Source organism: Scyliorhinus torazame, chromosome 3 (assembly GCF_047496885.1).
Source record: "Scyliorhinus torazame isolate Kashiwa2021f chromosome 3, sScyTor2.1, whole genome shotgun sequence".
In the NCBI taxonomy this organism is placed as follows: Eukaryota; Metazoa; Chordata; class Chondrichthyes; order Carcharhiniformes; family Scyliorhinidae; genus Scyliorhinus; species Scyliorhinus torazame.
This window is the reverse complement of record NC_092709.1, coordinates 133,986,072-134,001,509: the sequence shown is the minus strand read 5'-3', so window position 1 is coordinate 134,001,509 and position 15,438 is coordinate 133,986,072. Positions and strand designations below refer to the sequence as shown.

Below are 15,438 nucleotides of genomic sequence, written 5' to 3'. Positions count from 1 at the left end.
AATATACAATCAAAATGATCAATAAATGCAGCCTCCAAGTACCTAGTCTGATCTTAGTGCAGAAGTGAAAATTATATTCACTCTTCTCGGTCTTATGGGCTGTTTTTTTCCATAACTCCCCGACGTCAACAGCACAGGAAATGTACAACAGAACTAAAATAGTGATGAATATCAATGTTAATGTTATCCTGAGCACAGGAAGTGATATCACGCCACTCTTTCAAAACAGCAGTCCATCTGTCATTATGCAGCAATATCCTCCTCTTTTCGCTCACTCAGTGCACCAGCTGTCTCACTGACGAGAGTTTGGGACACACCCAGTTGCAAATCCCACCCCCCACCTCCACCAAGCAGTATGAACTTAATGCAAGCTCCGTTTGATCTGCTGCCTTATGTTTTTGTGCAAATCAATGCTCGAAGCTGGGTGGACGATTGATGTTTGTGCAATCCCGCCCCTTGGCCAAGCGCCTCCTTCCTTTGGGAAGTTGAAGCATGAACTGGACGACTTTGTGAGCAGCGACCTCGCGCACTGCTGTAACGTGCACTTTCATCCAATCGCCTTGGTTTTTTTTTTCCCCTCAAGCTGCCTGCTGTGAGGAGGTCGCTTTTTTTTAAATTTTGTGAATCCAGTGGTTCTAACGTCGGCAGGAGCTTTCTGCTCCTTGTCCCTGCTCTTGTCGGTTCTCTGGAGCTGTGCAACTTAGTTCAATTAAAGCATAATGAGGCCGTGGAGGACTGTTGCTGTTCATCACAGAATCTGCCCCGGAATCCGGAGTTTCGTCTTCTTTGTGTCAGCCTTTCTGATCTTGACCGGACCTGGGACTGTACAAAGTGAAGAGAAATCGTGCCATGGAGCGTTTGATCTTTACGTCGTACTTGACAAGTAAGAACCAGTGCAGTAATATTAAAGCAAAAATGCTGCGGTTGCTGGAAATCTGAAATAAATGTGAAAAATAATTAGGGCAGACTTCGAGATCTGCCCACACATTTATTTCTGCTCGTGTAAGTGACAGAAGTGAACTTGCACTGAAATCAAGTGTAAGCATTGCTGGATGGTGTGTGTGTGTGATTGAGCATGGTATTCATTGTGACAGGCAAATTGATCACTCTACTTTGAAATCAACTATTTGTTATGAAGTAACGCAGACGAGCAGAGCTGAACACGCTTCCCTTTACTTGGACTTTTTTGACTGAACACTTTTATTTTACAGATCTGGGAGTGTTGCTAACAACTGGGACGAGATCTATGGTTTTGTGGAAGCACTGGTCAAGCGATTCGTCAGGTAATCGTTTGGTGCATTAAGACATGTTTCTATGGGGGAAGTAAGGGGGAATGCTCACTCAGTAATCTTTCATTATTGAAATGAAGACGGCAAGTCAGAGGAGTGGCTTTGAGGAAGAATGATTTCTGTTGCACAACTGGAAATGTGAGATGATGTTTTAATACAGTGTCTCTTTTTATTTTTTATTTTACAGTCCCCAGATGAGATTGTCTTTCATTGTGTTTTCATCCCGTGCAGATGTCAAGATGGCAATCACTAGTAACAGGTGTGTTCTCAAAGCTTTCTTTTTATTTGCTCCAGTAGACAATGCAAATGCAAAACTGCTGTCATCCAAGTCTCCAATACTAACCCCCATCCAAGTCTCCAATACTAACCCCCATCCATGCAAGCTACACCCCACCTCCTACCACCCTCCCCCGTTCCCTCTTCCACATGACTGAAACCAGACAGACCACACGGCACCAACTAGGCACCAGAAATGGCAAACTCAGCCCTGTTGGCCCTGCAAAGTCTTCTTTACTAAGGCTGGGAACTTGTGTAAAAATGGGAGAGCTGTTCCATAGAATAGCTGAGGAACAGTCTGACATAGTCATACTCACAGTAACATTCTTCACAGCTAACTTCCCAGACACCACTCTCACCCTCCCTGAGTATGTCCTGTCTCACCGGCAGAGGTGGCAGCACAGTGGTATACAGTTGGAAGGGAGTTGCCCTGGGAGCCCTAAACATCGGTTCTGGACTCTCATGAGGTCACAAGAACATAACATAAGAACTGGGATCAGGATTACCAAATTCAGCCCCCCCGAGCCCGCTCCGCCACTCAATATGATCATGGCTGATCTCGCCTCGGCCTCAACTCCACTTTTATGCCCATTCTCCATATCCCTTCAATCCTTTACTAATTAAAAATTTGTCCATCTCCTCAAATTTACTTAATGTCCTGGCATCCATCATACTTTGGGATCGTGGGGCACCACACAGTTGCTTCACCGCTCCAGGGTCCCAGGTTTGATTCCCAGGTTGGGTCACCGTCTGTATGGAGTCTGCACGTTCTCCCCACGTCTGCGTGGGTTTCCTCTGGATGCTCTGGTTTCCTCCCACAAGTCCCGAAAGATGTGCTGTTAGGTAATTTGGACATTCTGAATTCTCCCTCTGTGTACCCGAACAGGCGCTGTAATGTGACGACTAGGGGCTTTTACATAGAAGTTACAATGCAAAAGGAGGCCATTCAGCCCATCGAGTCTGCACCGGCTCCTGGAAAGAGCAACCTACCATAACCCAGTAACCCCATAACCCAGTAACCCCACCCAACACTAAGGGCAATTTAGCATGGCCAATCCACCTAACCTGCACATCTTTTCACAGTTACTTCTTCTCAGGGTTAATGTAAGCCTACTTGTGACAAAAAAGACTTATTATTATTATAAATTCCTCGGATTCACCACCCTTTAAGAGAAGTGATTTATTGTCATCTCTGTTTTAAATCTGCTACTCCTTATCCTAAAATCATGACCACTTGTTCTAGATTGCCCCACAAGAGGAAACATCCTCTCTACGTCTCCTTTGTCAATCCCCTTTCACATCTTCTGCAACTCAATTAGATCTCCTCTCATTCTTCTAAACTTGAGAGAGTATAGGCCTAAACTGCTCACTCTCTCTTCATAACACAAACCCCTCATCTCTGGAATCATCTAGTGAACCTCCTCTTAACTAGTTCTAACACAACTACACCCTCCTCCAGTAAGGAGACCAAAACTGTACAAAATATTCCAGGTGCAATCTCACTAATGCATTATCTAGTTGCAGTAACACCTCCCTACTTTATACCCTATCCCTTTAGCAACAAATCCCCAAATTCCATTGGCCATCCTTGTTACCTGCTGTGCCCGCATACTACTTTTCTGCGATTCATGCACGAGGACACCCAAATCCTTCCACAACGAAGCACTCTGAATAAGTTGTCTTTTTATTTTTCTGACCAAAATGGATAACCTCACATTTATCCATGTTAAATTCCATTTGTCAAATTTTGGCCCACTCACCTAACCTATCCATGTCCATTTGTAAATTTCTTATTTCTTTATTGCAACTTACTATCCCACCTATTTTAGTGTCATCTACAAATTTGGCTATAGTACCTTCTATTCTTGCTTCTAAGTCATTAGTATAGATTGTAAATTGTTGGGGTCTGGGGAATAAATCCTGTGGCACCCCACTAGTTACATCTTGCCAACCAGAAAAAGATTCTTTCATCCTGACTCTCTGCGTCTGTTGGTTAGCCAGTCCTCTGTCCAAGCTAATAAATTACCCCTAACCTCATGTGATCTTACCTTATGAAACCTTATCAAATTCCTTCTGGAAGTTAAGATATACCACATCTACAGGATTCCCATTATGGACTTTGCTTGGTACAGCTTTGACGAACTCTAGCAAATTAATCAATTTACGATTTGCCCTTCGTAAAACCACATTGACTCTGATGGTTTGCATTTTGACTTTCCAACTGTCCTGTTATTACTTCCTTAACAATTGATTCTAACAATTTCCCAATGACAGATGTTAAACAAACTGATCTATAGTTTCCTACTTTCTGCCTCCCTCCCTTTTTGAATCAGAACGTTATTGGCATTATGCAATCTACTGGAACCTTTCCCGCATCCAAGGAAGTTTGGAATATTATAACCAATGAATCTCCGATGCCACTTCCTTGAACACCCAAGGATGTAGGCTATTAGGCCCTGTGGACTTTTCTGCCTTCAATCCCAATAGTTTGCTCAGTGCTTTTTCACTATTGATGATGACTGTTCTCACTCCATTACCTCTGCTTTACCTGTTACTTTTGGGATAGTACTCGTGTCCTCCACTGCACAAACTGAGGCAAAATACTGATTTAGTGTCTCTGCCATTTCTGTGTTCCCCACTATTTACTCCCCAGTCTCATCTTCCAAGGGACCAACATTCACTTTAGCTACTCGCTTCCATTTTATATAATTATAGAAGCTTTTACTATCCTTTTTATATTCTGAGCCACTTTTCTTTCATAATTTACCTTTGCTCTTTTTGTTACTTTTTTAGTAACCCTTTGTTGATCCCCCCCCCCACCCCCCACTTAGAATCTTTCTTCCTTTCTGGAATACATTTTAGTGGGGAGGTACTGAATATCTCCTTGGACAGCTGCCACTGCTCATCAACTGTCTGACCTTTTAGTCTTTTTGCCCAGTCCACTCTGGGCAAATCTGTCCTCATGCCTGTGTGATTACCTTTGTTTAACTCTGGAACGCGAGTGTGGAACCCCTGTTTCTCGCCCTCAAACTGAATTTGAAATTCTAGCATGCTATGATCACTCTTCCCCAGAAGACCCTTATCCATTTGATCATTAATTAATCACCCCTCATTAGACAATACTAAATCCAGAATAACCTGCTCCCTGCTTGGTTCCACACATGTTGCTCCAAGAAACAATCTCTTGATACATTCAATGAACACTCCCTCAAGGCTGCCCTCGCCAATTTAATTAACCCAGTCGATATGCATATTACAATTACCCATGATTATTGCTGTAACTTTCTTACAAGCCGTCAGTATTTCCTGGTGTATACTGTGCCCGACTGCGGAACTACAGTTTGGGCACCTCATCAGGGACTTCATTCCATTGCTATTTCTTAATTCTACCAAGACTGATTCTGCACCATAGTCTCCAGTGCCTATATCATTTCTACAGTGCGCAGCACGATAGCACAGTGGTTAGCACAGTTGCTCCACAGCTCCAGGGTTCCAGGTTCGATTCCCAGCTTGGGTCACTGTGCGGAGTCTGCACGTTCTCACCATCCTTGCGTGGGTTTCCTCCGGGTGCTCCGGTTTCTTCCCACAGTCCAACGGTGTGCAGGTTAGGTGGATTGGCCACGCTACATTGCCCTTGGGCTAGGTGGGGTTACTGAGTTACGGGGATAGGATGGGGGTTACTGGGTTACGGGGGTGTGGGCTTGGGTAAGGTACTCTTTCCAAAGGCCGGTGCAGACTCGATCGGCTGAATGGCCTTCTTCTGCACTGTAAATTCTACGATTCTCACTACAGCACTGATGTCTTCCATTATTAACAAAGCTACATCACCTCCTTTTCCTTCCTGCCTATCCTTCTGAAATAATGAGTACCGTTTTATGTTAAACTCCCAGATCTGGCCCCCTGGTAACCATGCCTCAGCAATCAGCACTAAATCATACTTATTTGTTAACTCAGTAATTTTATTCCAAATTTTTTGTGCATTCAGATACAAGTTTGTTCCATTATCAAATTTCCCTACTCTGTATGATTCCTTGGTGCAACAGGATGTTCACACATTTTGCCCCTTCCTTTTGGTGCCAATGTTCCATGAATTCAAACCCATTTGCCCCACGCCAATCTCTGAGCCACAAATTTAACTCTTTAATCTTATTGATCCTGTGCCAATTAACTTGTTAAGAACCCTACTGATGTTACCTGCAAGAGAATCTCAAAACCCCAACGGCTAACTTGAAACACTGGTTCAAGTGGTGTATATTTGTTTGGAATAATGTAAGGAACCATGTACCACTTAAGTGAGGAACCAGACCAATCATTGTGTAAATAATTAATAAAGAATATTTAATAAAGTAAAAGAAAGAAACACACGACAAAAGACTAACATAAACTATGGGTGTGATTTCCCCCCAAAATGACTAAGTGCTGTTTTGGGAGAGTTTGGTGAGATGTTTCCCGCCTGCTTTTTGGGTGCGATCCACACTGGTATTCGCCCGCATTTAGGGCGTGATTTAACTAAAAAGAAACAGAGACCGTTCTGGGGTTGTTCTTGGCGCTATAAGCTATCTAACAACACTTATCTTTTTGTCGAGCCCCGGTGGGAAGCACCCCGCTGATACTGCACTCAGTCGTATTTCCTGCATTGAGGAGCTTCGGCGAGCAGAAGAGATCAGGGCGCCATTTTTTAATAGCATACCAATCTCACGACACCCCACCACCCCCTACTTGAGCCCCCAGACCCCCTTCCTCCCCCATGCCACAACTCACCTATAGAGGGGGTCCTCTGGGATTCCCCCCCAACCCCACCTCCTATGGGCAGGGCAACCCGGGCCCCATCCCTGCTGTGGGCAGAATGCCAGTTTGGCACCCTGGCAGTGCCACCCTGCTAGCATAGTAGTACCCCTGCTAACCTGACAGTGTCACCTCAGCACCTTGTGGCAACTGTGTGGCACTACCAGGGTGCCTGGGTGACACCCGCAGTGCCAAAGTGCCACCTTGCCTGGTGGCCGGCCACCCGGGGGCCTCCTGGGAGAACCCCCCCTCCCCCCCCCCCTCCCAGGTGCCGTTCCACCTGGTCCCCATCTGTGGGGACCAGTGCTAAATTGCACCCTGCTGGGGTACCTTGGTGAGGGCAATAGGATGGTCATTTGATCCAGTGGTAGCACTGTTAAATGAGTTTTAAACTCCCTTAACTGTGCGAGACTGGATCCTGCCCATTGTGCGCTGTTAGTCATTCTTTGGGCTTTGAGGAGTTTCTCCTTGGTCTAGCCCACACTGACAAATGTTTTCATGAGTGGAGAGCAAAACCTGCCAGTGAGACCTGCTCCTCAGAATTTAGGGTGTCATTTTGAAAGTGTGCCCCAATCTCTGAGTGAGCTTGAGCACACCCTGCTGTGGGGCCGCTGAGGGTCCCCCTTTTCAGGACCACCCCTAATCACCCCAACCTTTTATGAAGCTCCTTTATACCCCCTTCACCCTCCCACCATTGGCGTGGCCCAGTTTATTGCAATGAAAGCATCCAACTTTCTAATGTCTCTTATCGCTTCAGCGCTATCTTTTTTATTTTGAGGTCTCCTTGGCCTTTTCATCCAGTCTCTCTTGCTTGACTGTCCTTTCTCACACCTTCCCATTTTCTGTCCTTCTCAGATTTAAACAGATGTCAAAAGAATGGCTTTGGCCGACAACAAGCTCAACTGCATGTCTTGCAGTTTTAACTGTTTATTCCCATGATTCCTTATCATTGTGGGTAACAAGTCTTCAAATTCTTCCAGAATTACCTCTCCAAGGGCCTCATAGGTTTTTCTATTGCTGTCACCCACCTATCAAAATTATTTTGTTGAACCCTTTCAAATTCAATATATATCTGAACAAACTGTTCTCTTATAATTCAAAACATTTGTCTGTAAGCCTCGGGTACTAATCATAAGCACTCAATGTAGCTCACTTCACCATCCTGTATACCTCAGACCATTCCTCTGATAAAGACACATGGACTTCACTCGCACTATCTACATGTTTACTTTGTTAGAGCAGCGTCCAAATATCTTGTGACCATTTCATCTGTTTAGCTGTTTTCTCAAAAGCATTAAAAATGCCTGTGTCCCTTTCATCAAATTTTGGAAGTGCATGTATAAATCTAAATATCTCCTCACTAGGTTCATGTTCAGAACCACTTTCTTCCTCATTCAGCTCTGTTGTCCAGACTGCAATACGCTGCATTTTATTTTGATGTTCTCTCTCTTTCTTTCCACCATTGCTAACTTCTGCATTTCCACTTCCCTTTGGAAAGCTCACGTTTTCTTGCATTTCTAATTTCTCATTTCTATTTCTCTTTGTAATTGAATTTTAGGGAATTCAGTTTCTCCACTTCTCAAAGTACTGGTTCTGTCTGACAACGCTTGTATGTTTAAATGGGTTGCGATGCTTTCAATTACTGCAGCTTTCTTAGCCCCTGTAGATAATCCTAACTCCAATTCTATCAATTTAGCTTTGCTTACACTTTTCAAATTTGCTAAGGTGATATTGTCTACTTTCAAATCGGCCTGGGCTAGACCAAGAGCCATCTTTGCAATCTCCTCATTTTAAATAACACGTTCTCATTTAGTTCCACATGTCCCTCACTCTTGTTATTTTTAAAAAGTCACAAATCCCCTACATACAAAAGGAATTATGCTTTCTAAAATCCTGGCCCAGAGCACCCAATTTTGTTCAGAACTCCGCTGATGTAACCTGCGAGAGTGTTGTAAAATCCCGATGGATATCTTGAAACACTGGCTCCTAATGATGCATATTTGCTTGGAATAATGTGAGGAACAAGGCACAACCCAGTGAAAAACCAGACCAATCATTGTGCAAACAATTAATAAAGAATATTTATTAAAGTAAAAGAAAGAAACACAAGATTAATATACACCATGGCATTTAAGTATATGAATAACTAAACACATTGTTTCACCTGAACTTACCTCTTGCCCCAAATATACCCACATTCCCTAAACTCATAGAGACACCCCTTTTCTCAAGCAACATCCAATATTAGTAATGCTATAGGTCAATTCCAGTTAATAGTTACAACACAATACCGCTTAGATGACCAAGTCTAGGAAATGTCACTTCCCAGACGCATGAAACTGCGTCGTTTGGAGGAGAATATCTGCAATCTGCCATGGCTCTAAATGTTAGATTGAACAGGTCTCCATGGCTTGGATCATAGATGGCCTGACTGTCTGTCAGATGGAGAACTAGCCTAATTCCCCAGTGAGGGTGCTAGCAGTTACATTGTTCTGTCTCTTTGATATTCCACCTTGTGGATTTGGCTGTCTACGTTATTCAAATTCCTTGCCTTTAGAAGTTATCATTTGTATAGCCCCACTGATCTCTGCTAAACAAGATTTCTGATATGGCCATTCGCACCTCAATGTCTCTAGATGCCTGCTAATCTTGTTATTCCTGTAGATGCCTGTTGATATTGTTACTTGTCTGTTATTTTGTTTTCATCTCAAATTCGCTGTTAACTTAATTAATTCCCCAAATTCCTAACACTCGTGACTCAGGTAGTGATCAGAGATTATTATTTCTTTGGTTCTGCTTTTTAATTTAGCCCTTAGTTGCTCAATTCCCTAAGCGGAACCTCTATCCTTGTTCTACCTATATCGTTGGTACCTACGTGGATCACAACTGTATTTTTCCTCTCCAAGTTCCCCTGCAGCCCAGATGAGATATCCCAAACCCTGGCACCAGGTCGGCAACACAGCCTTTGAGACAGAGAACAGTGCCTGTGCTCCTAACTATACTATGCCCGATTATGAGTACATTTCTCTTTTCTCCTGCCAACTTCAATGGCTCCCTGTACCATGGTGCTGTGGTCAATTTGCTCATCCTCCTTACAGTCCCTGCTCTGGTCCACACAGGGAGTAAGAATCTCAAACCTGTTGGGCAAGGACATGAGCTGAGGCTCCTGCAATCCTACCTGCTGGATACCTCTTCCTGCCTTACTCACAGTCAAGGTAGTTAATCGATGGGGCAGTGACTGCCTCCTGAAACACAGCATCCAGGTAACTCTCCCCCTTCCTGGTGTGTCGCAGTGTCTGAAGCTGAGCCGACAGCTCATCACATCTGAGCCATAGGGTGGGATTCTCAGACCCCCCACCGGGTCGGAGAATCCCCGGGGGATGGCGCGAATCCCACCAAGCCACCCCGATGCTGGCTGCCGTATTCTCTGGCGCTATTTTTTGGGCGATGGGCCGAGCGGCTGTCCATTTTTGGCCAGTCCCGCTGGCATGGGTTACTCAGGTCACACACGGTGGGACCTGGCATGTGAGTATGTGTAGACGGTCCTCGGGGGGGGGGGGGGGGGCACCAATCTGCGGGCGGGCTTGTTCTGTGGGTGCCCCTGTAGGGCTCCGCCATGGCCGGTGCAGAGAAGAGAACACCCATGCTTGCGGCAAAATACGCCGGCCGGTCTGCGCATGCGCGGAACCACACTGGCGGTTCCGCGCATGCACGAGATCACGTCGGCCCTTCGCTGCATGCACATACTCGCGCTGTCCCTTCGGCGCTGGCTGGAGTGGGCGCCAGAGTGGTTGCCGCCGGTTCTCTCGCCAGAAGAGAGAATCCTGACCATAGTTCTTCAAGCGACCAACACTTGCTACAGGTGTGGTTACGAAGAACCACAATGGGATCCACCAGCTCCACACCTTGCAGGTACAACACATTGTCTGGCCCTGCATCTCTATTTTATTTCAAGACTGAGTAGCCATGAGGTATTGTGGCCATTTGCAGCAGCAGAAGTTACTAAGCCACTATCTGTAATCTCATCGCTCAGAAAATCCCCCACTCTATCATTACCACCAAGCCAGGGGATCAACCCAGGTGCAAGATGAGCTGGTCGAGTCAGCCATGCTCACATCCCATGGATGAATTTTCTAAAAAAGATGTTGCTGCTTTCCAATCCATGCACATTCTGGCCGAAATTCTTTGGGTGGGATTCTCCGTCGGCCGAGTCAGGAAACGCGATTAGGCGAAGAATCGGTTCCAACGCTGAAATCGTGGAGGGAACAGTTTCATGCCAAATCGCAAGTCTCTTTGTCGCCTCCACAGTGGCTTCAATGCATTCCAGAACACACGTACAGTAAACGCCTTTGGCATCTCATTAGCGGGCCTGACTTGCGGCCTTCGCAATTCTCTGCCTTCTCTGGGATGAATTCCCGAAGGCAAGGTTCACTTGTGCTTTTAGAAATCATCAAAAAGTGACGCCGGGGGTGATGAGGGAGCGAGAGAGGCGTGACTGTGGGCTGTTTGTCCTGTCACTGGTCGGGCTGGCTGGGGTGGAAGCCCTGCCAGTGCTGGCGGATTGATGACAGGGGAATGGGCCACGTAGCCAGGGTGACCCCCCACGGGACTGGGGTGATGTCCAGGCACAGACCGCCATTGCCAAGGCCTGCAAAGCAGCCACTTGCTGCGCACCCCACTGACCACCCACCTTGGCCCCTGGTTCTGCAGAGTGACACTGGGCGTATTGGTGCCCCCACCATGCCAGCACCCCACCCTCCACCATACCACCTCCCCCCAACCGGCTGCCACCCGCCGGCAGGGCATCACACGGCCCACCCAGGGCAATGCCCACAGTAGCCCCTACAAGGGCGCCTGGCGAGGGCCATGGAGTGTACCACTGGCAAGAGCTGCGCCGGCAGACAGCACCCCTGGCAGCACAGCTGGGCCTCCAAGGTTCCGTACACCAATGGGGCCCGGGGTGAGGAGAAGAGTGGGGTGCATGGTTCGCAGTGCCAACTGGGGCCACCATGTAGTCCGTTGGACCTGGTTGGGCACTGGGTTATGTACCGTTCACCCCTGGATATTGGAATACAGCAATGGCGGCCTTCCTGCTGGTCGCCGCAGCCGTGAGGAATGCCCTGCGGCTATACAAGCTGGAGCTGCTCGAGGAGGAGGATGCTGCAGCAGTGGAGCGTGCCGCAGCTGAACAGGAGGCAGCCGCTGAGTATGGAGAGCCGGCTGCCCAACTGGCCAAAAAGGTGGGATGGGGGTTGGTGCCAGTGGCACAGTGCTGCCTATTCACCCTGGCCACCCTGAGCACGTTGTGCCGTTTCTTACAGCATTGTAGGCCAGTCCGGGTGGTGTTACTGGTGTCGCTCACTGCTTCTGCCACCTGTGCCCAGGCACGGCGAACGGTGGTGGTTTGCAGCCTCCTTCTCAGGCTGGGGTACAGGGTCACCCGCCTCTCCTCCATGGCGTCCAGGAGGGTCTTGAGGTCAGCGTCCGTGAATCGTGGGGCCGCTCTCCTTGCTGCCATCTTGTTGGTTGGGATGTGTGTGAGGAGTGAAATGTTTATATGTGGCTGCAGCTTGTCAGCCTCCTCATCGCGAATCTGGCGAATCTCGCACTGTTGCCCATTGGAATCGATGATATTCCATGAGGCACCGGTGCTAGCCCCTGAACAGTCACTGAACCTGTCCAGGTGCAGCACCAGTTTTGCTGTCCTGGAAGTCTACTAATCCTGCCTCGGCGTCAACACTTAATCTCAGGATCGGAAAATCCCGCCTGTATATCTCTACAACCAGACATCTCCACTTCCATATCTTTGAAAAATCCCGAATAACTGGTTTTCTGGGAAAATGGTTATGGAGACATCAAACATATTTGGGACCATTTTTTGCATATATCAAGGGCCTAACAGCTGGTTGCCTGTATCAATACGAGGAATGATGCATTTCCAATTCAGAATGGGCACTGCATGCCACCAGACATATTGGGTGCATTTTATGCCAGTAAGATGGATGCAACATTGTTGATTTTTTTTCAGATACTGTGTTGGATTGTCATGGCAACACTCAGCTCTACTGCTCCATCAGTACTCTCAAGCAGCCTCTGTACTATTGGCCTGCTTGACTAATATTTAGTCTTGTAATAGAAGTTTAGTTCAGTTAAACATTCTGAGAACTGAAGCAATCATCTTTGAGGTCCTGCCAAAAACTCTGAGCCCTTGGCTTCAATTCCATCTCCCTCTCTGGCCATGGCTGATGCTTTGAAAACTCCAATCCCGAAGAACCCTATCTGAACTTCCAATGCCATATTCTCTTTTATTATCACTAACATTGACTTTCACCTTTGGCCTAGCCTGAGCCCGTCTGCCGTTGAATTCCTTCATCCATGCCAGCATCACCTCCAGACTCGAGTGCTCCAATGCTCTGTTGGCCAGATCTATCTTCCATCCACCACCATAAACGTCAGATAATCCAAAACTTTTCTGTCTGCAGTCCGTCTCAAACCAGAAATAATCCACTGTACTTGGTGATAACGTTACCTCTTGGTTCCCTCGTGCATCCAATTGAAAACTTGCATCCTTGTGTTCAGATATGTAAGTGGTCTCATCCTGATCTTCCTTTGTAACTTTCTCCAGCACCACCATCCTTTGAGCAATCTGCTGACTTCTTGTGCATTCCACCACTCCCTTCTACCCTCTTTAGGCAGCTGTACCTTCAGCCTTATAGGTGAATCTCCAGAATTCCCTCCGTAACTTTTTCTTCCTTTCGTTCCCTTGTTCTTCGATTAACACTATCTTTTCAACTGACCTCATCAATCAAGCTTTTAGTCACCCCTTCTTTGACTGTGTCAATGTTTCTCTGGTTACCCTTCTGTGAAGTGACTTTGGACATTTTCCCACAAGCATGATATAAATATAAGTTGTTGTTGTAACACACATCTTTGATTGACAAATACAATTAAACACATTTTAAAGAAGATAATGACTTCTCTTCAATCCTGCATTTATTGTGTGACGTGTTCTACTAAAATGCAATTTTGTCAAGGTAGATTTTCCTGTATGCTTCGGACTGGAGAATGATAGGTGATATAATTGAACATTTTATTTCTTCTAAAAGAACTTGATTTACTGAAATGCAATCCTTCAATTCTGTGGACATTTTCCAGATGCCCCTTGCTACTAAATTTAGTTTTTGGTCCATAATGTGACAGTTATGAATTGACCAAAGTGAGCTAGAATGGATCTGTCAAGGGTAGAGCATTTCTGACTGATCTAATTGAATCTTTTGAGGAGAATATGGGAGTGTCGGAAGATGGTGTTTATTATGGAGTTCCAGAAGGCATTAGATTAGGTTCTACATAAGGATTATTGACAAAAATGAGAAAGCATGGAAGTTGAGGTAACCTTCTAACATGGGTGAGCTGGTAAGAGACCAGTGCTAACATGTATTTTCTTGGATTAGTGGAATGTGACAAGTCGTATTCGAGAGAGAGAGAGAGCTGAATGGGGCCTCAAATTATTTGAAGTGTGAAATTATACTAATTTCCTTGTGGGACCTGGGATCTTGGTGACCAACCAAACAGTCTATCTGCTTATCAAATGATGTTTAAGGATCGAGAAAGAAACAGAAACCGAGAAGAAAACAAGTCGAATTAGTGTCAACGTAGGCTCAGAAAGAGAGGGAAAAAAATTGAACGAAGAGAGAAAGACAGACAGAAATGACAAATAAGAAAATGCACAAATAATAGCAAATCTTGAAAATTGTGGCCTGCATCTCCAAACCTCCTTTCCTTGCCAAACTCCTTGAACATGGTGTTGCCTCCTAAATTTGTGCCATTCTTTCCCAGAACTCCGATGCTTGAGTAGATGGTCAGGTTTCTGTACAGTGCAGAAATGGTCCTTCTACCATCCAGTGCGACTGTGACAAAGAAATATTGCCTTTCCTCCCTCGTGATTCTGTCTGCAGCTTTGGACACTGTTGACCACACCATCCTCCTTCAATGTCTCGCCACCATCATCCAGTTGGGTGGAATTGTATTTATTTTGAGACAGTGGAAAGTCCAAGAGAGGTAGTGATGAGATAGAGCTGGGTGTCATCAGTGTATTTGTGAACAAAGCTGTTAGGTACTTGGATGATCTTGCCAAAGGGACAACATGTCGATAAGGCAAAAGAGGTGGCCAAGGATAGATCCTTGGGGGACACCAGAGGGAGTGGTACACGAGCAGAAAGTTATTGCAAATGATTCTGTATCTATGACTACATTCTTAACCATCGAGTCATAGTTAGAGGATAAAATTTGGATATGAACTTAATTGTTAACCCAAGGCCATTGTCTTTTTGGTTGTGATAGATTTTCTTTTATATTCCAGTATTTAAGAATGTGCAATATTGGAACAGAATCAGTTTAATTACATTGGCTTATATTCTGTTGGTCAGGAGAATAATATAGTCAATTTACCAACTGTTGGCATGTTTTTGGCACCTGTACAGCGATTATAAAATAGATCTAGTGTGCATTAACAGCATGTACCCTTGTAAAGATGGGCTCACGATATTAAACTATGCACCTTTTTATGTCTACTAGTATGCTGCTAAATAACCTTTCATTGTTCAAATACATTATTTGAAGAAGATTCAACATCCATGGAACAGTATTTGTGAATCATGGATCTGAATATTTTTTCAAAAAGATAAATATATATATATCTCAAATAATATTCCTAGCGTTGAGAAAGTTATGGAATGCCATTTTTAAGCAGCTGGTCCTTAATGCTCTGGTCACAGAGTTTTACTGACTGAACAGATTGGTCTGTGGGATATTAGAGACAAAATAATGATCAGGTTAGAAGTAATAATTGTAAAATCTATGGCAGGGTTTTTTGAGGTGTGCTTCGAGGTGGGCCGGGGGCGGGTGCCAGAAGGGTCGCGGAGCTAAGTGTAGTGGTGTTCCCACCGTGGACTGAAATAGCTTTGCAATGGATGGATTTTCTCATCCTGTTCTTAGTATCGAGATATCTTGCCCTCTGTGCTTCATTTCTTTTTGTTTTATAAATTTAGAGTACCCAATTATTTTCTTTTCCAATTAAAGGGCAATTTAG

At 45.3% G+C, this 15,438-nt stretch overlaps 1 protein-coding gene across 1 annotated transcript in view; it reads left to right on the top strand.

The window, feature by feature from the left end:
• Positions 1 to 289: 289 nt before the first annotated feature.
• The window catches only part of antxr2a (ANTXR cell adhesion molecule 2a), a 303,927-nt gene continuing 288,778 nt past the window's right edge, over positions 290 to 15,438 (top strand). The window contains exons 1-3 of the mRNA XM_072496233.1: positions 290 to 883; positions 1,212 to 1,283; positions 1,477 to 1,548. Coding sequence (XP_072352334.1) covers positions 720 to 883; positions 1,212 to 1,283; positions 1,477 to 1,548 — 308 coding nt within the window. The 5' untranslated portion in view covers positions 290 to 719. The remainder of the gene's footprint in view (positions 884 to 1,211; positions 1,284 to 1,476; positions 1,549 to 15,438) is intronic.